This window comes from Indicator indicator, chromosome 13 (genome assembly GCF_027791375.1).
Source record: "Indicator indicator isolate 239-I01 chromosome 13, UM_Iind_1.1, whole genome shotgun sequence".
Taxonomy (NCBI): Eukaryota; Metazoa; Chordata; class Aves; order Piciformes; family Indicatoridae; genus Indicator; species Indicator indicator.
Window position 1 is genome coordinate 20190586 of NC_072022.1, and position 24548 is coordinate 20215133.

The 24548-nt window shown below is 51.2% G+C and overlaps 2 protein-coding genes across 5 annotated transcripts in view; both read left to right on the forward strand.

Moving 5' to 3' along the window:
* AP2M1 (adaptor related protein complex 2 subunit mu 1) overlaps nucleotides 1-11023 on the forward strand; it is a 29896-nt gene extending 18873 nt beyond the window's left edge. For 2 of the 3 annotated variants that reach the window (XM_054386327.1, XM_054386328.1), the window contains exons 4-11: nucleotides 1371-1453; nucleotides 4834-4969; nucleotides 5068-5209; nucleotides 7484-7603; nucleotides 8399-8534; nucleotides 9247-9344; nucleotides 9480-9591; nucleotides 9911-11023. In XM_054386327.1, the coding sequence (XP_054242302.1) occupies nucleotides 1371-1453; nucleotides 4834-4969; nucleotides 5068-5209; nucleotides 7484-7603; nucleotides 8399-8534; nucleotides 9247-9344; nucleotides 9480-9591; nucleotides 9911-10045 (962 nt within the window). In that variant the 3' untranslated portion in view covers nucleotides 10046-11023. Of the gene's footprint in view, nucleotides 1-1370; nucleotides 1454-4345; nucleotides 4352-4833; nucleotides 4970-5067; nucleotides 5210-7483; nucleotides 7604-8398; nucleotides 8535-9246; nucleotides 9345-9479; nucleotides 9592-9910 lie in introns of all 3 variants that reach the window. The other variant, XM_054386329.1, reaches the window with a different exon arrangement.
* Nucleotides 11024-12947: 1924 nt separating this feature from the next.
* Nucleotides 12948-23627, forward strand: ABCF3 (ATP binding cassette subfamily F member 3). Of its 2 annotated transcripts, none has more exons than XM_054385795.1 (21): nucleotides 12948-13020; nucleotides 13242-13389; nucleotides 13466-13552; nucleotides 13888-13933; nucleotides 15692-15789; nucleotides 15906-16028; nucleotides 16548-16814; nucleotides 17013-17093; nucleotides 17642-17701; nucleotides 17967-18023; nucleotides 18236-18258; nucleotides 18860-18915; nucleotides 19064-19264; nucleotides 19434-19510; nucleotides 19742-19786; nucleotides 20115-20247; nucleotides 20857-20945; nucleotides 21150-21241; nucleotides 21814-21946; nucleotides 22304-22391; nucleotides 23219-23627. In XM_054385795.1, the coding sequence occupies exons 1-21, from the start codon at nucleotides 12948-12950 to the stop codon at nucleotides 23375-23377; spliced, it is 2136 nt and encodes a 711-aa protein (XP_054241770.1). In that variant the 3' UTR covers nucleotides 23378-23627. The 2 variants fall into 2 exon arrangements, with proteins under 2 accessions (XP_054241770.1, XP_054241769.1); XM_054385794.1 differs by having other exon boundaries at nucleotides 13466-13545; nucleotides 13878-13933.
* The last annotated feature ends 921 nt before the right edge of the window (nucleotides 23628-24548 follow it).

Consider the following 24548-nt stretch of genomic DNA (forward strand, 5'->3'; position numbering starts at 1 on the left):
GAGCCTGTGTAGGCATAGCACTATCATTATGCTGAGGTCTGTAAAGAGAGCTGTCATTAGCACCTCCAAGGCCAGTCACCCCAGCTAGTGCCCAGGTGGATCTAGCACTGTGTGGTCACAGTCACTCCAGGCTGCAGCTGGTCACCGTTTTTGGGTTGTGTCTTTGGGGCAGTTCTGAAACAAGGAAATCAGTAAAACCCAACCTGGTTTGTCCCATTCTGACCTCCCCCAGTGATACAGCTCCAAATTTCACCACAGAGTAATAACAGTGTCATTTCAGCTGCTCTTGATATCAGCCTGCCTGTGAAGATTGCTGTTCCTGTTTTGCATGATGTGAGCCCTTTGTCTTAGTTATGCTTCAGCTTGCTTTCCAGACAAGGCACCGCTCATGTCTGTCCTGGGATTCTTAGAGAAACTATCACTCACTGTGACACCTCACTATTTCCTCTGGGGACATCAGGAGACTGCTGTTTCTCTGCTTTGGTCGGTCCCTGCTGTCTGCTGGTAGGCACTGTGGGATGAAAACCTGCCAGTTACTCAGGATATTCATACTAGTGGTCTTCATCTCTTGCAGGTTCTTCCCCTCTGCGGAGTCTAGGTGTCAAGTGTGCTGTCCGTAGCTAACATCTCTTTCTCTCCAACAATGATGATCCTGCAGTGTCAGCATTATGCTCTTGTGTTGGGGTTTTTATTGAGATTCTGATTTTATTTTTTTACTGCGTCTTCATAAATAAAAAACTAAAGAAAATGCTCCATAGATTGTTCTGCTGTTGGATAAAACCTCTTTATTGTCCCATTGGGTGTTTTTGGAAGAACTCCTCACTGTGCCCTATGCACATGGCTAGACTAGTTAATATTTGGTCCTGAAATGCTGTTGTATTTAAAAGCCAGAAAAGTAATCAGTTGGACAGCTTTCCATCACCCCTTGTCTCTCAAACACTGCACTGGGAAGTCAGTTTAGCAAGGCTGCTGGTTTTCTCTAGCTGAGGAATTCTCCAGCAACCCATCCAGAAATGTAATGTGTTAGCAGGTTCATAGATTCATAGAATGGTTTGGATTGGAAGGGACCTTAAAGATAATCTAGCTCCAGTCCCCCTGGCCATGGACAGGGACACCTTCCACTAGACCAGGTTGCTCAAGGCCTTATTCACCCTGGCCTTGAACATCTCCAGGGCAACCTGTTGCAGTGTCTCACCACCCTCCCTGTAAAGAATTTCTTTCTAATATCAACCTCTAGCTTAAAGCCATTGCCCACAGCTTGGTGTCATCCACAAACTTGCTGGGGGTGCACTCCATCCCACTGTCCATGTTGCTGACAAAGATGTTTATATCTTACAGCTCTGAACTAAATTTCTTTTGCCCTTCTGTAGAAATCTTGGACTTCGGCTATCCTCAGAACTCTGAAACAGGGGCCCTGAAGACCTTCATCACTCAGCAAGGCATCAAGAGTCAGGTAACCAGAGGAATTTAGGGGTGCATTACTGCTCTGCTGGTTGGTTTTCTGTATGGCTGTTCAAGAAAGTATGATCTTAAATTACCAGCTGACCATTTGACCCGTGCTGAGTGGAGATGCTTGAGTAGATCAAGAACACCCTAGCTCAGATGTAGCTTGGTGTCATTTTGTGCTAGGTGTCTCAGCATTTGTGACACCTCATGTTCCCTGCCACATGGTAAGATGTAGGACGAAGGGCCCTGAGCTAGGATAATGCCAGTCCCTCACATGTAAATGATTCCTGGCTTCAGGCTCTGCTTTGTGTCATCTTTAAACAGCAGATAAACAAATCTACCTGCTGAATCAGAAACAGCTTTTCTGTGTGTGGCTCTCACTGAGCAAGTCTGTGTTCCACCAGTCTTCAGTGCTTTGAGCTGTCAGGCTCTCCTGCCTGCCTTGTAGCGAAGCATTCTTCAGCCTCATGAATCTCGCTGTCAGGAAGCTGATGTTACTCTCTCACTGTCTGTAGCATCTTTGCAGATTAGTGTCAGTACAGTCTGAGCTTTCTCATGTTAGAGATGAGAATCTGAGCTGTGTGTTTGGCAGTGTTAACCCTTGCAACAAAGCTTACATGGAGGTGGAAGATAAAGGGCACCAGGGGAAAAGGACACCTAATTTGGGTTGGGTTGAGGGCTACAGCCCTCAAAACTAGGTCTCCCATTTGGATAGTGCATGTTCAACCTCTGAAACTGAAGGACTCTTACAGTTACTGTTTCTTGGACCTCAAGGAGTATTTCTCACCTTGTCCATCTAACACAGCCATGCAATTCATGATGAGGATTTAGCCCAAAACACAATCCTATTCTCTGCATAGCAAGTGATTCAGGAAAAAAGCTGGGACTCTGTGCTACAGCTGTCTGCAGCAGAGATCCGGGTGAAGCTTCATCTCTAAGGCTCAAACCAGAAGCAAAGTGTTCAACAAGAGCCTGCCTGGCGATGACTGTTCTTGTTTAGGACAGGCAGAGGTCAAAGTCTCTGGAGGCTCTATGTCAATTCCATTTGTCAGCACTGACTTGCTAAAAACTCTTTAAAACTTCTAATCTACTACTAGCAAGACTAGCTGCATCTCTGAGGTGAGAGAGAAGCTGTCCCTGAGCAACGTTTCCTGCTAGAAGAGCAAACAGTGTTTTGCAAGAGGACATGCCAGTATCAGTGGCCAGATGCGAGTGCATCCGGTCTCAGTCTCCCATACTGAGCACTACTGCAAATCTCTCTGGCCTTTGCAGTCTGTTTTGGGCAGTCAGCACTCAAGACAGCTGAGTCAGCTCCTGTTCCTAGGAAAACTCTAACCACCACCCTCACTTCCTTCCCTAGCTCTCTCTGCCTTTGTCTGCTCTGATGAGCTCTTAGGCTGTTCATGTGCAGACTACTGTCACAGCATCTTGCTTCATCCAATAGCAGGTTTAGTCCTTCCCTTACAAATATGTAAAGCTGAGAGTTCAACTTCACATAAGTAAGCAGTTATTCAGCTCTGTGGGGGTATTTTGTGCAGCCCAGAGCAGAAGGCAGAAGTAATCCTTTCCAGGCACAGTCCAAGGACAACAATTGAAACACTACTTGCCATATTTCCTTATCTGTTCTCTTCTGTGGTGTGTCTAACCTCAGACTCCTCCTTGACTTACAGCCAACTTCTGGCAGGTACCTGAGACTGGGTAACCTGGTACTGGTGTTCCCTTATCCCTGCTTCGTTCCCAGTGGTGCTTTCCTTGGGTTTGTGTCCTGCTGAAGTTAAGGAGTGAAATCCACAGTTATGACAAACTAGACAAACTCAACTTTCTGACTTTTCTCCATGAAAGATTTGAGGCATACTGTGAAATTTCAGACCTGGGACTTTAGTCTCTCTCTTAAGGAAGGTTGTGCTACTTGCTGATTTCAGCATCAGCACTTCCCAGGCATCTTCTTCCAGATCCATCCAGTCACTTTCTCTAGCGACTAGTAGAGATTTGTGGCACTGATGCAGGGCATGGGAACATTATCATCATGCCTTTGGAAGCCAGGGAACTGGGTGTTATACCTACATGTGCCTCTCAAGTCGCAAAGCACTGAGCAAGGCAAACGAGGAGGCTTTTTCTTCAGGATAGACAAGGGAGGTACTTTGTACTTCATTGAGCACTTACCTAGGTAATTTCAGGGAAGCATAAAACTCTCAATCTCTTAGATGTTGTTATGGCTCTGCTTGCTCAAGGAGTGACTGTCTGTGGCAAGAGCATGTGTGAAACTAAACCACTGCTGGTTTACAGCTGAGATCATGCACTGCCACCCTGTGGGCCCAGTGGAAGGCTGCTGCAGCAGCACCCACTTCTGTGTTGTGCATTTGTAGTGGATGAAGCAGAATTAGCAAGTATTCAGCTTTATACAGGACCTAGACTTAAGGTGCCTGCAGTTCTGGGTGCCTGCTACTTCCCATGATCTGGGTATCTCTGCAGTGATAAACATTCAGGGCTTACTTTAGGAACAGCATGAGTCTGCCCTTCGTAAGAACATTACTTGAGTGGTGTTTGGCCTGTCTGTCACTCTCTCTGCTCCGCCTTGTATTTGGGTGGTGCATAATGGGCCAACTCTGAAAAGCCATTTCACTGCTAGGAGTATTGGGTTTCCTGAGGAGAGCTAAAGGTCAAACTCCCTCATCTTGTTTGTGCTAATTAGCTACTAATTAATGATTAGTTGGCTTGCTTTGTTCCTGTCCTGAGGTAGCCTTAAGCCTAACCTGCCTTTCTCCCTTCCTCCCCTTTTTCACTATTGACCTGCTTGCCTGTTAACCCTGTGTGCACCACACTTCCTACTTGCTGCTACTGCTACTACTACCACCACATCTACTTACTGACTTTCTGCGTGACTGGACCCCACCTGTAGCATCAGGTAGGAAATCCCTCTGCATTTCAACAGAATCCTTTGTGCTTTTAGGAGGCTTAGAGCCCTGGTGCTGTTAGATGCTTGTTCGGTTAGTGTTGAAGTGATTAAGAAGCAGTCCTTGGGGACTGGCTGACTTATGGCCACAGGGATTCATGTTGAATAAGGATTGTGAACTGGCCTGTCAACTGCTTCTCTGCTTGACATGGATTGATGTGACAATCTGAGAAGATTTGAATGCCATGGTGGGTCCCATGCCTCTCTGCACCTAGTTGTAGCCAAACCTACTAGCTAACAAAATGGAAGAGCCTTTCCTGCTGTTATGACCAGCTTCTAGTTAGACACAGAATTTGCTGTATTGGGGAATGCCCACGTCATGGTGAGGGTGTCAAAAGCAGTTTTATGTAAGAAACAGCAAGTGTGTGCTCTTAGATTTAGTGCAAAGTTTCTTTGTCATTGAATTTGTCTAATATGTCATCTCTTCTCTTCAGACTAAGGAAGAGCAGTCCCAGATCACCAGCCAAGTGACTGGACAGATTGGATGGAGACGTGAAGGGATCAAATATCGTCGCAATGAACTCTTTCTTGATGTGCTGGAGAGTGTGAATCTCTTGATGTCCCCCCAGGGTAAGTAGGAGATGTTCAGCTGGCATTTTTCTCCCTTTTGGGATTTGTGAGTGGGAACTTGGCTTAAGTGTCCTGTACCATGCTTTTGTCTATACCAGGTCAGGTGTTGAGTGCTCATGTCTCTGGCAGAGTGGTGATGAAGAGTTACCTGAGTGGAATGCCAGAGTGCAAGTTTGGCATGAATGACAAGATTGTCATTGAAAAACAGGGCAAAGGGACTGCAGATGAAACAGGGAAAAGGTAAGATGTGTTGGGGTAAAAGCCACTGGCCACCAGGGACTCTTATGAAAGGGCAGCACTCAATAGCTTTTGTGATTTGACAGACAAAGCTGATTATTTCTTCCCTTCAGATATTACTGCTAACTGTTCTCTGTGTAGGTCAGTTGCCATGCAGGCTATCAGCCTGAGTGCCTTAGTACAGAGGGCTCTTTACAGCTCTTCAAATATTAAGATTCAAACAAAGTGTTAAGTGTGGAGTTATTGCAGCTGGAAACATTTCTACAAGCTGGATTTTCCCAGAATTTGTCTCTAGCCATTCTAGTCAGTGCACAGACTTATTCGTGGGGAGCAGTAATAGTGCTCCCAGAGAACACAGAAGGAACCCTTCTGACCGCACAACCTGCTTGTGCCACAAAACAGAACAGGTGACAAGCGCTGGGTAAGCCCCTCCTGCTGATGGATAGTGAGTGCCTGTGTGGACTGGAGGCTCATCCCTGCTGGGAGCCCAGCTACCTACCTACCTTCCTTCCTTCCTTCCTTCCTAGCTGCACCTCAGTCAGTACCTGCACCATGGCTGAGAACAGGTCTTAAGCCTTTTCCAGCCGTCTTGCTTGGGGTGAAGAGATGAGAACAAAGGGACTGCCACTTTTCTCTCACTATGTGCAACTCAACTGTGTTTCTCTTGGTTGTTTTGTTGTTTGTTTTTTGCTGACCCCCAGTGAATTGGGAAGGTAGATAATCTGCTTCAGCTCTGTGTGCACTCTGCTCTTACCCTGTCTCTTGCTTTGTGTGGTTTGTGCATGTAACTTGGATCTCAGACACTTTCCATGATGGTTCCTGTAAATGGAGCTGAGCTGCTATTTATTTGCCTTTTCTCTCAGAACCAAGCCAAGAGCTATCACTTCACTGTCACTTTTAAGCCATCTTTCTTATACCTGAATCTAGCTAGTAATGTGGATGAGCCTCAGAGGTGTGCCCATCATCTGTGTAGGCCTCTGAAGAGTCAGTAATGTCCCAAAGTTTCTCTGCCATGAATGCCTTTGCCTATAAATGTGCTTTTTTTTTTTGTTACAGAAGCAGGATGGACAGAGTTTTGCTAGGTGGCTCTCCCTAGCTGTGGTTCTGCAGCAGGCAAGAGCTTAGATGTTATGAGGGGGACCGAAAGGGACAGCTGCTGCCAACTGCTTTTGGGCATCTAGCATGTGGCAACACCAAACCCTGAGTAATGCTGCCAGAAACCTGGAACAGTGCTAGGCAGCAGTGCTTTCCCAGCAGTTTTCCAAAGAAACAGGAACTAGTTACCTGATGTTGGCTGTCATTTGGGCAATAGATGAGGAAGAAGCAGCACCCATTTATGAAGCGTGAACTATACCACTGGGTTGTATAACTAAAGAGCTGCTTAGTCCAGGGTCAATCTGCCTCCCGTTTGTACAGGTAGTGGTGGTTCCCAGGACAGCTGAAATCTGCCTGTAGTGCTTATATGATCTCAGCACATTTGCATGGTTGTCCTGTTGCTCCCAGCAGTTGAGGCAGCTTTAAATATCACAGTGCTACACTGCTGGACCTTCTCTACACTGTTGCCTCTGCTGTGGGTACTGTTTTCCCATTTTATGCTCCTTCCTGGTACCTTAGAGTTGTTGGCTAGCCTCAGGACCTGTAGCAAGGATTCCCAGAGACAAGAACCGAGCACAAGTTCAGTGCTGATGGGTTAGGCCAGTGCACCTGGATGGACAGATGCAGCTGTGTAGATTTTGGGAAATGAGAGAGAAAAACTTTTATGACATAATATTATGGTCTTTGGATTCAGAATCAAACCACCTGCTAGCAGTGTGGAAATCAAGAGCTGCGAAGACCCCGAACTTGGCATCTCCTGGCTGTGTGGCAGTGGGATAGCTTTGTGGACAGGAAAGTGTTTTCTCTCCTTTGAACTGTGCTGCAGGAAGACTTGGGCTAGCAGGCTGTCTTTGCCATACTGAGGTGTTGCTGTCAGGCAAATCTAAGTTCTGTGTTGCTGGCAATGACAGAAGGATGTTCCTCTACTCTCTCCCTTCGTTGGGGAGAAGAGGGATAGAATTCTTTCAAACAAGCTTCCTGAAATACGTTTTTTGTGGTGGTGAAACAAGGAAAGTCTGAATCAAGAGGCTGCTGTCCCCTAAATCTCTTCCTGCCTCCCCATTTCCTGGACACTTGTGATGGCAACATGCTCTGTAGAGTAGTTTGTCTGTGCAGACTGACTGCACCATGGTGCCAGGGCCGCAGCTTGCACACTTCTTTAACTGTCTCTTGTATTTTTAGTGGCAAACAGTCGATCGCCATCGACGACTGCACTTTCCACCAGTGCGTGAGGCTCAGCAAGTTTGATTCGGAGAGGAGCATCAGCTTCATTCCACCAGATGGAGAGTTTGAGCTCATGAGGTACTGTGGTGGGGGATGAAGGGGCTGATGTTGATGTCTGCTGGCTGCCACTGTTATGTTGCTGCTCTTAGACAGGCTTGCAGCCCTTGAGTACCTGACAAATACTCACTTGCTGCTTTGTTTTCAGAGTGGAATCTGTAGGGTATCCCACAAATCCTTCTGCTGTAAATGAGGCACAGCTGCATGGTTTTCTTTTCCACAACCATAGAGTTAGATGTGGGTTTCCTTACCCTTTAGCCTGCTGTATCTGTGTTTTTTAACTCTTAAAAGTGATGTCCTTGAACCGGGCCTTTGGCAATGTGTAAATATCTGAGGGGGTGGGTATCAAGTGGAGGGGGCCATTAGTACATCGGTGGTGTGCATTAGTAAGACAAGAAACAATGGGTTCAAGCTTAAACGTGGAAGATTTCACCTCAACATGAGGAGTAACTTCCTTTACAGTGAGGGTGACAGAACACTGGAACATGCTTCCCAGCAAGATTGTGGAATCTCCTTCTCTGGAGACTTTGAAAGAACCCACCTGGATGCATTCCTGTGTGGACTACCCTAAGTGATCCTGCTTTGGCAGATGGGGTGGACTTGATGATCTCTTGAGGTCCCTTTCAACTTCTAATGTACTGTGATACTATGAGCCAGATAATTTCTTGAGTCCCAAGTTTTATATCACTGCCCTATGGCAGCACAGAGCTTCTGCGAGGGCTCTTTCTGGATGGTGTTTCTAAGATGCTCCCTTTATGTAGAGGTTGTAAGAGAGTTAACTCCTCCCCAGGCTCATTGGTGCTTCCATCCTTGCAGATACCGAACCACTAAGGACATTATCCTGCCCTTCCGTGTGATCCCACTGGTGCGGGAGGTGGGTCGGACCAAGCTGGAAGTTAAGGTGGTGATCAAATCAAATTTTAAACCTTCCTTGCTGGCCCAGAAGATAGAGGTGAGAGAATAAAAACTCTATGGTCTCTTGTGCTTGGGAATTATACCTCTACATCATGTCCCTTGCTGCAGAATCCTCAGAGATGAGTCCTCTCAAGCTTGTACAGGGCTGTTAGTGAACTGCATGCCTCATAGATGCTCACGCTGCTGTGCTGTGGAAGTGAACTGCCAGGAAGTAGGGAGGTGGAAGTTTTCAGTTGCACAGACATTCTTGTTGCATCCTGTAGCCTGCAGCATTTGTTCGCTTAATGTCTTGGCCACTGAAAAGTTCATGTTCTTCTGCATGCATGATCTGACAATATGTCAGGCAGGCAGCAGGCTAGGAGCTCTGTGAGACAGGCTAAGGGTGGCTTAGCAGCGTAGTCCCCTTCTGAGAGAGAATGCTACAAAGCCAGGCTGTCCACAGCTTGGTGCAACCAATTCTTTCTGAGCTCATCTCCCTGATGCTCACTCATTTTCTGCAGCCTGAGCTGGAGAGCTCTGCCCTGTTCCTCACTTGACTGTGGAGGAATCCAAAAATGTTTGAACCCTTCAAAGCAAAACACAAAAAAAACCCCAAATAAACGAAGAAAATCCATAGAAATAGCTTAGAATACCTTGTGGTAGCTGATGGCCCTGAGATGGGAGAGAGAAGGACAAGAGGTCCAGGACAGGTGGTCTCCTGAAACTGTGCAGATTCTCTCTGTTCCTGCTCACAAGATTCTGCTTTACAGGTCCGGATCCCAACACCCCTCAACACCAGTGGAGTGCAGGTCATCTGTATGAAAGGGAAGGCAAAGTACAAGGCCAGTGAGAATGCCATTGTCTGGAAGTAAGTGTGTTTGGTCTCGGGTGCTAGAGGGGCAGGGCTTGAGGAGGCAGAGTCTGTTTGGTTCTTCTCTCTGCCCTGAGCATGCGTAGCAAAGTAACCTTAGGCACCTTCTCACTTATGGGCTTTCTCTGATAGGATAAAACGTATGGCTGGAATGAAGGAATCCCAGATCAGTGCGGAGATTGAGCTGCTGCCCACCAACGACAAGAAGAAGTGGGCTCGGCCCCCGATCTCCATGAACTTTGAGGTGAGTTCCTGTCTGCCTCCCAGGGTGCAGCCAAACTTAGGGAAGCTTTGTCAGCCCAGTCTTACAGACACTGGAGTGCTCCCTGTCCCAAGCTGACATAAAACTTCCCAACATCAGGCCAGCCAGGTGGCAAAGCTAATGGATGGAAGTTGCTCTTAAAGCCACTGGAGTCTGTCATCATGCATGCAAGGAGAAGGGAAGAGTGGCTCTTGGTGTATGTTTCTAGACTCCTAGCCTAGGGGTCCTCTGGCATTTGTATATGAAGAGCATCTTACTCCTTTATTCCAATGCCCTGTGTCACTTTCCCCTTTCTCCCCAGGTTCCATTTGCACCTTCTGGGCTGAAGGTGCGCTACCTGAAAGTCTTTGAGCCAAAGCTGAACTACAGTGACCATGATGTGATAAAATGGGTGAGGTACATCGGCAGGAGTGGGATCTACGAGACCAGATGCTAGCCCTAGTAGGCTGGCAGGCTCCCTCTTCTCCAAGCCATCCTCCACCTCTCCTCAGTCTTCAGCTACATTCTGAGAAAGCATCTGCCTGGCCCCTCTACGCAGATTGAAAGACCCTGTGGCTCACCTTGGGAGTGGAGTCCCCTGCCTGTGCTCAGTTACCATCCACACTGCAGCTGAAATTCAGAATGCAGTGGCAGGCAGGGGTGCAGTCAGCCTCCTGCTCCCTGTCCCAGGGTGGGGAAGGGCTAGTCTAACTCCCATCCTCTTGTGATCTTTCTAGGGAACTTCCACCATTAAACTCTTCTGTTGGTGTCTCACTACTTGCATCATATCCTAGTATTTTTGAAGTTCTTGTGCATATGTACTCGTAGAATAGACCTAAGCATAGACTGGACAAATCTGAGTTGAAGTTACCCTGGCTTCTGTACTAGCTATTGCTGTTGTGGTAGATGTTGCTGGCCAGTCTGAGATGCCTGGGATGGTGAGTTTGTCGGGCCTCCTCAGAGGAGAGGTGGTGGGCTCACCAGATCTCACCATCACCTTTTTATTTCTTGCAAAGTCGTCAGTATAGAGTCCTGCTGTGGGAAGGTTTGTGACCAAAAAGAATGAGGGTTTAGGCTCTTGCTGGTGTGTATGTGGGTGGCACAGCATTTCTGGTCCTTAGAGCACTTACCACACCCCCACTGCTGGCTTGAGCCAGTCTGTCCTTTCCAAACAAATTTGAAACGTGGCCCCTCTGTCCCAGGGAGTGCAGATCAGCTGAGCTCTGTCAGGATGTGAGCAGTGTCTGTCCTTGGGGAATCTAAAAATGCAGTTGGCAGCAAGAACCCCTGTTCTAGCCTGCCCTCTCCACACTTCTACCAAATGCTTTTGGGCCACAGAAATGCTGCTGCTACCCACAATCCTGCTTCTGGTAGTGTGGTCTCCATTTTGTACACTTTGTGATTTGTCCAGCTCTGAATCTAATAAAGTATGTAGAACGGAGAAGGCTGCCTGTGCTGCTGTTCAGGGCTTGTGCTTCAAAAGCCTGGGCTGTGCACTGGGCTGCAGTGTGTTGAGGCTTGCTTGTGTGGCTTCCCTCTCTGGGCTGCCAGGGGATTAGTAGGTGAAAAGAACAAGTGGTGGTTTTGTTTCCAAGCAGTGCCAGTATTCCATTCCAGCCCCTGCTGCAGCTCTCTGGGGAAAGGAGGGTGCTCTGGGCTTTCATCCCAGGGCTTACTGACCAAAACCGATGGCTGGGCTCCCCTGACACTTGCTGCCCTCTTGGTAAAGTGTAGCCAGGCTCCTGAAGGCCCAGCATCTCTGCCCATGCTTGCCCTAAGCACTTTGGTGGTTTTCCTTGTGAGCAGCTGAAAAAAAATAAAAATCAGAGGTGTTTACTTAGAAAGTGGTGATTCACTGGAACAGGTTGCCCAGAGTTGTGGATGCCCTGTCCCTGGAAGTGTTCCAAGGTGTCATGTTAATGGTAAGATCCCAATGTCTGCCTGTCTCAGACACAAAGTAATTAATTGGTTTAATTGCTCAAAGTGACAGATACGGATCTGGGATTGCTGGTGGTAAATGCACAAACTGCAAGATGATCTCAGGTTAATAAATCCTGGCTAACATCTAAGTCAGGTACAAGCCTTTGCTATAGCTCTAATGTATATAATAGAAATGCAACTAAAATTCAGCCGTATAGTGAAGGTGCAATTCTCACCAAGAAAAGTGTCCCTGTCTTGGGTGGAGGAAAAGGAGCACAGCCCATCCACCATCCTTGTCTCTGTCTTCTCCTACCTTGCAGCTGCTCCTGCAGCTGGTGGTGGTACTGGTCATGCTGCACACAGATGCCCTTCTTGTGGGTTTTATACCCCAGCCCAAGTTCTCCCTGCCTTCTAGGTGACATTTAGCATGAGTTGAGAGGAAATTTGAGTAATGTAATCATAGGTGTTTAGTGTGTACTTAATTTTCCTTGTTAGCATGTTGAGGAGTGTCCAGAATTGCAGTTAATTAAGCAAAGGTCTTTGCTTGAGCACCCTGGCCCTCAGAGTCTGCTTTAAGTCCTTCCTTCAGCTCTTTGGCAGATCTGCATTCAACACAAATACCTGCTGATTGTAAATAACCTTGGTCCTGGAGCTGCTCAATCGCCTTGCCTTCCTGTCCTAGGGCACGGCAGGTGTGTTTACCACACAAGGCCAGGTTCGATGGGTCTTTGAGAAATGTGATTTAGTGGAAGTGTTATCCCAAAAGTGTCAGAGCAGGGGTGTTGGATTTACTTCTGACTCAGCTTTTAGGGCGCTGGGAGCATGGAGAGCGCTGTGCCTGGTACATGAAGGCACAAGCCAGACGCTGGAGCAGCTGTAAGCGGTCCTGGTCTCAGGATCCCTCTGCCTTTCATTTATGAACAGACGCCTGTGCCTGGGCGCGGCCTCGCCACAGTGACGTGTGACGTGTAACGTGTAACTCCCCTTGTAAGGTGTACCTTGAACTAAACCCCCAAAGCTCGGAGCAGTGACTGCGGGCTAGGAGCTGAAACTCCTTTTTCTTTCAAGAAAGAGGGGGAACCCCAGACGGCCGCACCTGCGCTCCCTGCCGGGCAGGGGAGCGGGACAGGAGCAGCGCCCTGCGGGGCCCAGCGCCAGTTCCTCTGCGAGCAAAGCCGGCAGGGGCCGCCTACCGCTTCCGCCGGCCCCGCCCACGACGGCCGCACGTGACCCAGCGCTCCCGGCCCCACGCTTCCGGCTCCGTTCCACGCACGCGGACTCCGCTTCCCGGCGGCCCCCGCGTGCATGGCGGCTGCCTGCATCCTTCCCGGCGGTCCCCGCGCTTCCCGGCCACTTCCGGCTGTGCCGCCGCGCCGGGCTCCGAGCGGTGGACGCGGCACAGGACCGCACCGCGGTCGGGCTCCCGCTCTGCTTCCGCTATGGCGTCGTGCGCCGATATTCTCCGCAGCGAGTTCCCCGACCTGGACGGCGAGGTCTTTGCCTACGTGACGGGTGAGCGGTGCCCGCCTTCCCCGCGGTTCGGCCTCCCGCCCCGCTGTGTATCGCGACTCTTCCCCACTGTTGCGACAGGCGGGCCGCGCCTGAGTCGCGACAGGCGGGCGAGGTTAGGGAAGCGGGTGAATGCCACCTGTCGGCCGCATCGCGACACCCGGCCGTCCGTCGCGACAGCGCGAGCGGAGGGGTGTGCAGCGCCCGGCGCCGTGTGCCCGCAGGGATCCTGCACGACGGCGGGGCAGAGTTCGAGTCGGTAGACGAGCTGATGGAGGCGGTGGGGGAACTACTGCGGGAGGTGTCGCAGGACGCCAAGGACGAGGGCGCCATCCGGGAGATCTGCCAGCGGCTCTTCAACACCCTGCAGCTGTAAGGGTCACCCCGCACTCCTCACCCTCATTCTCTCCATCCTCCTCCTTCTCACTCTCCTCTTCCTCTGTGGCAGAGATGAGGACCGGGCCCAACGCTGCAACCAGGTGCTGCTGGACACCCCTATCCAGCTCTCCCAGATCACCGATGGATACGGTGAGTGGTGCCCGCAGGGGATACCCAGCCAGGTATCCCAGCCATCCTCACCTTGACGTCAGAGTGTCAGCAATAAGGACCGGTGTGGGGTGTTGAGTGTCGCTATACCTGACCTTGGTGACTAGTTCCTCCCCTTTGTGGGTATGCCCCTTTTCCTCTCCCAGTTGCTGAACTGGGGATAGGGTGAGCTAGGGTGAAAGTTAAGAGACACCTTTTGACCCCCTCATCCTGTTGGGAGAGGGAACAGTCTTGGTGAAGGCATGACTTAGGCATGTCCACTTTGTGGACCCTCACTGGAGCACGTGCTCACCAACCTGACCATCTTGTTGCAGCGGATGCCAGTGTGGACCTGCTGCCGGGGCTGTTGCTCAAGAGGGGCCAAACCTCGGTAAGTGGGGGGCCATGCCCTTGTCCATAAGACAGGAGACGTCCTGCAAAGAGGGAACATGTGAAGCTGCAGGTGTCCTGCTCTCCTCTGGTCACCATGCCCTTGGAGAGCAGCTGGAATAAGCTGCCATGCTAGTGAGTGGCACAGCTGCAGGGGCACTGCTCCTCGTTGTCAGAGCCACTGTAATTTGGAAAACTCTTGACTTTGTTCTGGTAAAGAGGCTTGTTGATTTGACAAGGTCTGTTTTGCTGTACTTTCTTAATGAGCTTCAAAGCATAGTTTGATGCAGTGGTGGTGCTTAGAGTGCAGCTTCTCTGGCTTTCACAAGAAACTTTGGCTTTTGCAACAAGAGCTTTGAAAAAATAGGATGTGCCAGGATTATATCTTGCCACTGTCATCAAGAGATAAAATCCTGGGTAATGGCTGGATGTTGGGATGTTACAGGTGGGAAGTTATGAGGGAGCAACTGTTTGCCAGAGAGCCACTGTGGGGAGATTGTAAGCCCAGCTTTAGAGATGGCTGTGGGTTGTCAGAGTTTGAGAAATCAGAGCAGAAACAGAGAAGTTTGGAAGCAGTTGTGCCCTGTGGCTTGGAGGAAGTCGGATCACCTTTACTGATCCTGCAGAGCTGCTCAGGATTGACCTGACTTGCTCTCTGCATTGGATGTGACAAAGTTTGAGTGTGAGTGAGGTGCAGTTGTGGAACTGCAAAGCACAGACAGCAGTAACCATACAAGGTGGGTGTACAAGGTGGACAAGCCCTACCAGGCTGGTCTCTTGGAGAGCTCTTTCTTCCTGAGGTGATGTTGAGGACAAGAACCCCTCCTTTGGAGGGTGAGACCTAACGTGATCCTAGTGCATCTGAATGGGAGCCTTAAGTGAAAGCTGGCAGCTGTTGCTGGTTTTGGCACTGGAGCTGCTGCTGGATTCACTTTTTGGCTTTCACGTCTGCAACTCAAAAGGATCCTCAGAAAAGTTGGAGACGATTCAGAGAAGGACATGTTGGAGAACATGCCTTGCTGAGAGATTGAGAGAGCTCAATATAGTTTACAGGCTGACTCAATCTGTCTAGGTATGAGGTCACAGCTCCAGTTACAAGACGCTCTTCAGTCTAGCATGCAGGTCTATAACATGCTCCAGTGCTACTGAGTTGCCTAGAAATATCTAGGAGCATTCTTGGTCAGCCACAAATATTTAACGTGATGCAGGAATAAATTGGAGTGGGCTGAGAGCCGGGCTAAGACCAGAGGGCAGGTTAAAACATTTGGCTTCTTCTTGCCTTCAGGTTTAATTATATGCTTTCTTGTCTCTGTTGTGATTGATCTGCTGTGTAAGCTGGATTTGTTCCAAACTGGCTGAAGATTAACATGTCAGGAGGGGAAACACCTCATGGGACAGAGTGAGGGTGGGTGCAGGGTGTAGCAGAGGAGGCACTGGGATAGCAGGCTGCTGCTGTTGAAGTGGCTTGGCTGACCCACATCCCTGGAGCTACAGAAACTGAGCGTACATTAGGGTCAGCCAAACCCTTTGCCTTGCTGAGACAGAACTGTAGTGTATGAGCAGTTGATTTAGGATATCATTCCTGATTTTCTGGCCCAATTGGCTTCCTGAAAACGTGAATCTGTCCCAGTTCTCTGTCCTACCTTGATTCTTTCCGTGTGTGAGGTGTTGATTGATCTTCTTTTCTCCTGGAGCTGGGCTTTTGGGGCTTCTGTTGAAGATGCTCTGCATTCTTTAAACTGTCTGTTTTGTGCCCCAGATGGTGAATGCCAAGAAATTGGAGAAGGCGGAAGCCAAGCTGAAAGCTAAGCAGGACAAGAGGATGGAGCGGGATTCCCTGAAGTCATCTGGCCCTCCGTGAGTGTGGAGAGCACCGTGAACATCCCCATCCCATTCTGCTGAGCATGGCTGTGATCTGGCTGCACCAGAGCTTTCCTGTTGATCTCCCTTTTCTGTCTTCTGCCTACCTGCAGGGTACTTGAGGAGGCTTCTGCCAGCCAAGCTGCCAGCAAGAAGGAGACTCGCATGGAGTCGTCAGGCAAGAACAAGTCGTACGATGTGCGCATTGAGAACTTCGATGTGTCCTTCGGTGAGCGGTGAGTGCAGGTGGAGAGGTGGGTCAGATCCTGGCTGGGGTTTCAGACCACAAGGAATTGGAGAGTGGTTAAGATATTACAGAGGGCGTGGGAGGACACAGAACAAGAGGACACAGTCTCAAGCTGCAGAGGGGGAAGTTTAGGCATGATCTTAGAGAGAAGTTCTTCACAGAAAGGGTGATTGCCCATTGGAATGGGCTGCCCAGGGAGGTGGTAGGGTTGACGTCTCTGGAGGTGTTTAAGAAAAGCCTGGATGAGGCTCTTAGTGCCATGGTCTAGTTGATTAGATAGGGTTGGGTGATGGGTTGGACTTGATGATCTTGGAGGTCTCCTTCAACCTGGCTGATTCTCTGATTCTGTGGAAACCTGAGAAAGCAACTTTGTTGTTGACTCTGCTGGCTTTGGGTATAAGTCCACGATGGTTGCTTAGTTCCAGCACAGCCTGGAATATCCTGGGGGTAGGTAGCTGCCAGGTATCTCTGTCTCTGGGGCACCATCTGACACATTTTCTTGTTTCAGTGTCCTTCTGACAGGAGCAGACCTGAACCTGGCATTTGGACGGCGCTATGGGCTTGTGGGCAGGAATGGGCTGGGGAAGACTACGCTGCTGAAGATGATTGCCAACCGCAGCCTGCGCATCCCCTCACACATCAGCATCCTCCATGTGGAGCAGGAGGTGGCAGGGGACGAGACACCAGCACTGCAGAGTGTGCTGGAATGTGACACCACTCGTGAGAGCCTGCTGCAGGAGGAGAGGGATCTGACAGCCAAGATTAATGCTGGCAGGTGAGATGTTGCCACTGAGCTTCCAGCCCTTCTACAGCTTCTTAACCATGAGGTCTCAGTTTAAGATCTCTCCCTTTGGCTCTGGTGGGGCTGGGCTGCATCTTGCCCACCTTAGTCCTGCTTGGGGAGATCAGCCTCCTCAAGCACTCAAACTCTAACCCTACTCAGTCCCACATACTCCTCTTTGTCCTGCTCCAGGGGAGAAGGGACAGAAGGTGCCAGGTTATCAGAGATCTACGCAAAGCTGGAGGAGATTGAAGCAGACAAGGCCCCAGCAAGGTGAGACAGCCCTGTGGGCATCGCAGTCTGTTGGCATGGTCAGAGATGGGCAGTGGTTTGGGCACAGAAGGGTGATGCTGTGGCCTTGGGATCCAGCACAAGGGGATGGGGGTCTCTCCCTACTGCTCTTCTTGTCTCCTGTCACAGCTTTGCTGGCTTAGGAGTAGTGAAACTTCCCCCCAGAACTGAAGGGACTTTTTTGTGCCCCAAGTGTCTTGCATTGTTGCTGCTCCTCTCAGTCCTCCCCAGGTTCTGGGTGTCTGGGCAACATTTCTGGTATGTCAATAGTAGTGACTCTTCTACTGGCCAAAAAGCTAAAAGCTTCTTGCACATCTCCTGGAACTTTATGTGAATGCTGGATGTGGTGTCTCTCTGGGTTGCATTTCCCACCCAAGTGCTGCTCTTTGGTGTGCAGAGAAGTTTTCTGTGCCAGAATGGCTTTAAACCATGCACCGGAGGCCCCTTAGTGGCTGTGGGTCCAAGATGTCAGGCTGTACTTTGCTGTCAGATGCTGTATCTGGTTTCCAGTTCTCTTCTGTTTTCCCCAGGGCATCTGTCATTCTCGCTGGGCTGGGCTTTAATGCAAAGATGCAAGAACAGACAACCAAGTAAGTCTCTGAGCTCTGGGCATTGAGTCAGGGGAGCCCTGAGGGGAGCGACTAGATGGGATTCATGCCCATCCCATGTAGTCTCCTGTCCTGGGGGTGCCACGCCACCTGTCTGATGGACCATGGATCTTCTGCTGTGTCTGGGATCTCTGCAGGGATAAGCTGCCTCTGGACAAAGCCAAAAGGGCCAGGGGGAGCAGCAAGCAAACACAGAATTGTTCTGTGTTGAACAGTAACCCTTCTCTGCAACCTCTTCTCTTCTCAGAGAGTTTTCCGGAGGCTGGAGAATGAGATTGGCCTTGGCCAGAGCCCTATTTGCCAGGTTAGTTGTCCAGGCCTTCATGCTATGGAGTTAACCTTCCTTGCTGCTTGTGCTATGAGGTGCAGGGGTACTGCCTGGGGATCCTCTCAAACTGGACTCTCAGGGTGGGAGAGTGTTGGAGGCATTGCAGCTCTGTGTATGTAGTGACACGTGCTCCACACAGATCGTGTCCTCTTTTTGCTTCTCCTACCCATGCCCTTTTTTTTTCCTAGGCCAGATCTCCTTCTGCTGGATGGTAAGTCGATACTGCCAGTCCCCTCTGACACGGCTGCTGGGCCTGTCTGCGCTCTTGCTGGGGTTGGGAATGTGCCATGGCCTTTAGCTGCCTGCTCAAAATAGCCCTGCATGATGGGGCTGGACTGGCAGGGTTCACAGTGCTCCCCTGGCATGGCAGGCAGAGATGGAAGTCTCCTTGGGTGACTGCTTTCTCTGCACTCAGCAGAGCTCTGCCCTGTGCCCCATCTGGAAGTGGTCTGTATGTCATCCTACCCCAAGCAGTCCCTTTCCCTCACCTGTCCCTGTGATGTGCCCTGGGGATGCCCTTTACCACAGGAGGTGATCCTGGGGCTAGGAGGTGCCCGTGGTGGGGCCTGGGTGAGATGCTGCTGCTGGGCATCAGGGTCTGGGTACTGGTATGGAGTGAGGAAAGCATCCCTCGCTGACCCTCAGCTCCTTTGCCCACACCCCATCACACCTACACGTGAGTCCTCTGAGCTGGGGGTGGAGGTCCCCAGGCAGGGTCTCCTCCTGCACAGTGCTGATCTCCAGCCTTTCTGATCTGATGTCAAACTGTAACCCAGCCACCCTCATCCCTCTTGCCTCTTTCCTTCCCTCAGAGCCAACGAACATGCTGGACGTGAGGGCCATTTTATGGCTGGAAACCTACCTGCAGGTAGGGGGTTGCAGGTGGCCTGGAGACAGAGTGAGGGCAAGGGATGGAGATATCCTCCAAGCTGGTGCCTCTCCTCGCTGGGTGGTGGGAGCAAGCCTTGTGCTCTACCATGATGATGCTCAGACCTCCCTCTCACTGTCTCCTCCAGACCTGGCAGTCAACCATCCTTGTGGTATCCCATGACAGAAACTTCCTCAATGCAGTGGCCACAGACATCATCCACCTACACTCACAGCGGCTGGACACATACCGGGGGGACTTTGAGAACTTCATGAAGACCAAAGAGGAGCGTCTGAAGAACCAGCAGCGAGAGTACGAAGCCCAGCAGCAGTACCGTGAGCACATCCAGGTACTAGAAGCAACCAGCGAGCAGGGGCACTCTTCTCCCAGCCGTGTCCCTTTCTTCATGCTTCCGTGCCCATGGGTGTGGCTGTATTGCTGTGGGAGGTTGGACAGCAGAGTGGGGTGGCTGGGGCTGAGGGAGGCTGAGGTCTCTCTGAAGCTTCTCTCTCTTGTAGGTGTTCATTGACCGCTTTCGGTACAATGCCAACCGGGCATCCCAAGTGCAGAGCAAGATCAAGCTGTTGGAGAAGCTGTAAGTGTCTGTCCTACTGCCTGGGAGGTGGGAAGGGGGACTGATCTTGAGAAGAAACAGAGGTTCCCCAGGGTTTCTGGGAGATACAGAGGTGCTTTGGGTGCTCCATTTCTGGTCCAGAGGCTTTGGCTATGATGAGGTCACAGAGCTCAAGACACAGTCTGGGCTTCCGGTGTGGGAACCAACCCCCAGTACAAGGCACATTTGGTTATGTGTCTCTTCTTCTTGCAGGCCAAAGCTGAAACCTGTGGACAAGGAGTCTGAGGTGATCATGAAGTAAGTGTCCTTTGAGCCCTTACTTAGAGGGTGCCTTGCTCTGTTTCTGATATGAGCTCCTCCTGGGTCCTGTCCCAGCTGGGACAAAAACCCATTCCTGTGAGCCAGCCTTCCTCTGACAGGGAACCCAAACAGACCCCCACATTCAGTCTGGGTTCCCTTCTGGGGCCAAGGCAGATCTGTGTCCTCTTCTGATGATCTGTCCCAGAGGTCCTTCATGGTAGGGAGCCCCGCTTGTCACCTTGAGGATTGCAGAGATAGTACCAGGGAGCCAGGAAGATGGTCTTTGAAGTTCCTGGCTGCCTCTCAACTCTTTCTACTTTCCTAGGTTCCCTGATGGCTTCGAGAAGCTCTCTCCCCCAGTCCTGCAGCTTGATGAAGTAGACTTCTACTACGACCCAGGTCACTACATTTTCCGTTCCCTCTCCGTGTCTGCTGACCTGGAGTCCCGCATCTGTGTGGTACGTGGGGACTGCAGAATAAACATTGCTGTGAGAGACCTTAGCAGCTCCCTGCTCAAAGCAGGGTGAGCTTTGGTGATAGTTCAGATTGCTCAGTTCCTTGTCTGGTTGAATTCTGGATACATCCAGGGAGGACTATTTCTCTCATTCCTCTGGGTCCCATTGCAGCATTTGATCATCCTCATTTTTAAGAACAATAGAGCATTTTTCTGAATTCCAGTTAGAATTTCTGACCTGTTCATCCTTTCACCAAGCGCCTCTGAGAGGAGACTTGGGCCAACTTCTCTCTGGCTCCCTCTTAGCTGACAACAGCCACATGTAGTGGGGGCTCCTGCTAGATTGGATGGGGCAGCAGAGAGACGCTTTCTGCTTGTAAATGAGGCTGGGACCACGTCATCCTTAGGCTTGAAGGCTGGGGAGGGAATATCTTGTAGCCTTGTTGCCTGTGCCTGATCTCAGTGGTAGAAATGCAGTTCTGGGTAGTTAGTCACTGGTTAGACTCATCCTGCTCCCCTTATCCAAGAGAGATGAAATTCTCTGATCACTGTCCCCCTCTCCAAAATACCTGCATGGATTTCACATTCTCCAATGCTGCTGCTGCTTCTCTAGGTTGGGGAGAATGGAGCTGGCAAGTCGACCATGCTAAAGATCTTAATGGGAGAGCTGGCACCAGTCAGAGGCATCAGACATGCTCACAGGTACCTGGTAGGAAGGACTGAGGGACTGGGAGGAGTGGTGCAGCTTGGAGGGCTTGTGGACTATGCTTTGGAGTGATGGCTGCCCAAGTGATGGGGATGGGTCCTGCACACCCGTGCATGTGCCCCCCTTCCTGTAGCTGCAGCTGTGAGTGCCATGGTTGCAGGGACTGGTGCCAGCTCCTGATCTCTCTTCATATCCTACAGAAACCTGAAGATTGGTTATTTCAGCCAGCACCATGTAGATCAACTGGACTTGAACATCAGTGCTGTAGAGTTACTGGCAAGAAAGTTCCCAGGTGAGTTTTGGAGACCCAGAAGATCTGGGCCCATTGCATATGCCACACACAGACCAGTATTGTTTTGGTCTGTGGCTCTGGGCAGAAGGCTCTGTCACATCTGTGCTTCAATGACACCACCTGCTCTGGGTGAAGTCCCCACGTCCAGCCAAGTTCAGGACACCAACCATGACAAGCAGGGGTGGCTAGCAGTCTGCAGATCTCAGGCTGGTGCTCCACTGTGGCCAGGGGCAGATCCTGTTTTCCTGATGAGCACCCCCTTTCCCAGCTGCCAAAGGCTCTGGCTCCTTTCTTTACCTCTTGACGTTAGGTCATGTGGTGACAGGGAGTTGGGGGAAGCATCACTGGGAGTCAGTCACCAGTCCTGCAGGCCCTGTCCTGGTTGTGTCAGTTGGGTTTTCCTTGCAAACACCCTGCTCACAAGACAGTTGCCTGCAAGCAGCAGCCAAATTCCAGCTCACCCTGCCAGTCTGGCACAGGCTGCCCAGCCATGGGACCCACAAAGCTCACAGTGCCAAGGGCCCTGCGTCACACCCTGTGTGCCATAGCTGTTTTGTGACACACTTCTGCAGGGAAAACGGAGGAGGAGTACCGGCATCATCTGGGGAGCTATGGCGTCTCAGGAGAGCTGGCTGTGCGTCCTGTGGCCAGCCTGTCTGGAGGGCAGAAGAGTCGTGTGGCCTTTGCCCAGATGACTATGTCCTGGTAATTTTCTCCCAGATGCTGCTAATTTTTGTGTGGCTCCATCCCTGGAGCCTGCTTCACTGGGAGGGACTTTCTACTACCCTGAAAAAGCCTTGTCCTTGGGACTTTTGTGGGGAGGGAGTTGTCACCCTGGAGCAACTGTGTGGGAGGTGGCAGGTGGCTTTCTCTACTGCTTTGGGCTCCCAGAGATAAAAGATGTCCTTGGAGCAGGGCAACACTGGTCTTGGGGCAAGGCCCATGCCAACAGCTGTCACTCTCAGTGGCTAAAGCAGCAGCCTGGTGGAGGTCACTGGAGTGCAATGGGTGAGCCAGCCTGAGCCTCTTCCACTGTGTGCTCAGAACTGTCTTCCCTTCCAGTCCAAACTTCTACATCCTGGATGAGCCGACAAATCACTTGGACATGGAGACCATTGAGGCACTGGCAAAGGCACTGAATAAGTTCCGGGTAAGGTTCCCTCTGCAAGACCTCTCCTTTTCCTTACACTTACTGCAATCTCCAGCTCTTGTTACTTGGTATCTCAGCCAGAGGTGGGTGGTTGGATGCCAGAGGTGGCTTCAAGTCTGGAACAGAATTTGGAGAGTCATTCACATTTCTGCCTTAGCTGTCCAACCTGGTGGTTTTTTTCCAATTGGTGGCTTTGGCCAGGGGAGACTGTGAAAGGCAACAGCAGACCAGGGAGCATCTTGTCCCCCCATTTTGACCAGTCACCTTACATCCTGTGAGTTCTCACATGCTGCCTGTGCCACTCAGCCCTGCTTTGGGGCCACTCAGATCTTCCTTAGGCACTTTTTATGGCTGACCTCCAAAGACTCAGCCTCCAGATACTGCTGTGGTCATCCTGGTTCTCACTGGCTTATAGTTGCTTGGTTGGAGCAGCTTTCCTGTGAAAGAAAAACTTAACTGGGGTTGCTCGGGGACTCACCCAGCTGCCTTTTGACTGTCATTAACTCCACCCGGAATGTCCATCTCTGAAGTTGTCATAGACCTGGAGAGCCAGTAACAAAGCCTCCACTTGCCTTCGAAGGAGAGGCTGAATATGTACTCAAGCACATACCTCCTCCCTATGTGATCTCTCTGTCCCCTGCAGGAAGGAAAGGTTGGGACTAGGCCCCTGCCAGTGAAAGATTGTTCACTTTTAACTGAGTGAGATGGAAACCTGAAGTCCTGGGCGCAGGCTGGACAGGGGCACAGGATCTTCATGCCACCAGCTCTGGACCCTGGGTTGTACTCTACTAAGTTCCCTTTTCTCCCACCCCCTCATGTGTTGGCAGGGTGGTATAATTCTGGTGTCCCATGATGAGCGCTTCATCCGTTTGGTGTGCCAGGAGCTGTGGGTGTGTGAGAATGCCACCGTGACCCGCATTGAGGGCGGCTTTGACCAATACAGAGACATCCTGAAGGAGCAGTTCCGGAAGGAGGGTTTCCTATAAGGGAGGCAGGAGATGGACTGTGCTGGGGGACTGGAGTGCAAAGCTCAGCCACCTGGGCATCCATCCTAACTGTGCCTGGCAGAGCGCCAAGGATGCTGCTGCCTGCATGGACCATCATCCATGCCATCCAACTGCCACCTGAACTGCTCTCCCTTCCCAGGGCCAGACAGCGAGGGAGCAGAAGCCTGGTGCTGTGTGTGGCCAGGGTCATGCCAAGTGCTCTGCCACTGGCCAAGGCTAACGCCTGGCACTGGGCACACTGGAAAGGTTGTGCCTGGAGCTGCTGCTCTGCCGAGAGGAGGGGAAGAGGTGTCACCTCCCGACTCCCCTGGTTAACTCCGTGCTCTGCGGGGCAAGAGAGGAGCTGTTCTCCATTTTTCTTTGCTTCTCTTTCTCCCTTTTTCTTAACTGGCTGAACACTAGCCTGGCTCCATCACACGCCACTGTCCCCTCTGCCATCCCAGAGGGAAACAAGGCCTTTGCTGCTGAAAGTGACCCCCTGCCTCTTCCCCCCACACCCTGAGGTTCGCTTGCTCTGTCCTCCCCAAGGTCTCAAGTCTGTAGTGCTGAGGAGAGCTGGGCGTCACTCCCTGCTCTCTCCCCTGCTCTGGTGCCACCTTGCCTCACTGCCTACCCTGCCTCTCCAACGGGCCCCTGGGCTAGGGTGGGTTGCCCTGAGGTAGGCTGCAAGGACCCCCTTCCTGCCTGCCTGCCCAGCAAGTGCAGCATAAATAAACCCAGGATGCAGTAGGTGCAGTGTTCTCCTTTTTTTTGGGGGGGGGGTCATGAACTGCGGGGGGGGGGGGAGGGGGAGGGAGTGTCCTGCAGCCTGAGCACAGAGCTGCTCAGAGGAGGGGGGATGCTTCATCAAACTGAATGGGTGAGGGGGAAGGTGGTACTCGGGGTGGGTTTTGCTGAGCTGTGCCCGTGTCCCGTAGGCCACGGAGTGGGGGTGAGGCTGGGGCTGGGTGTCAACTCCGCACTTCTGGGGAACTTGGGAGAGGGAGCGAGGCCGAGACTGGCGGGCGCTGGATCCAGTTGTGGTTTGGAGTGAGGGTGGGCGGGAGCAGGGGGAGCTGGACATTGATGTGGCCACGGCGGTGGCCCGGTGGCTGTGCGAGGCGGGCCGGCTCTGTCCGTGGCTCCCATCCCGCGCCGGTAGAGGGAGGAT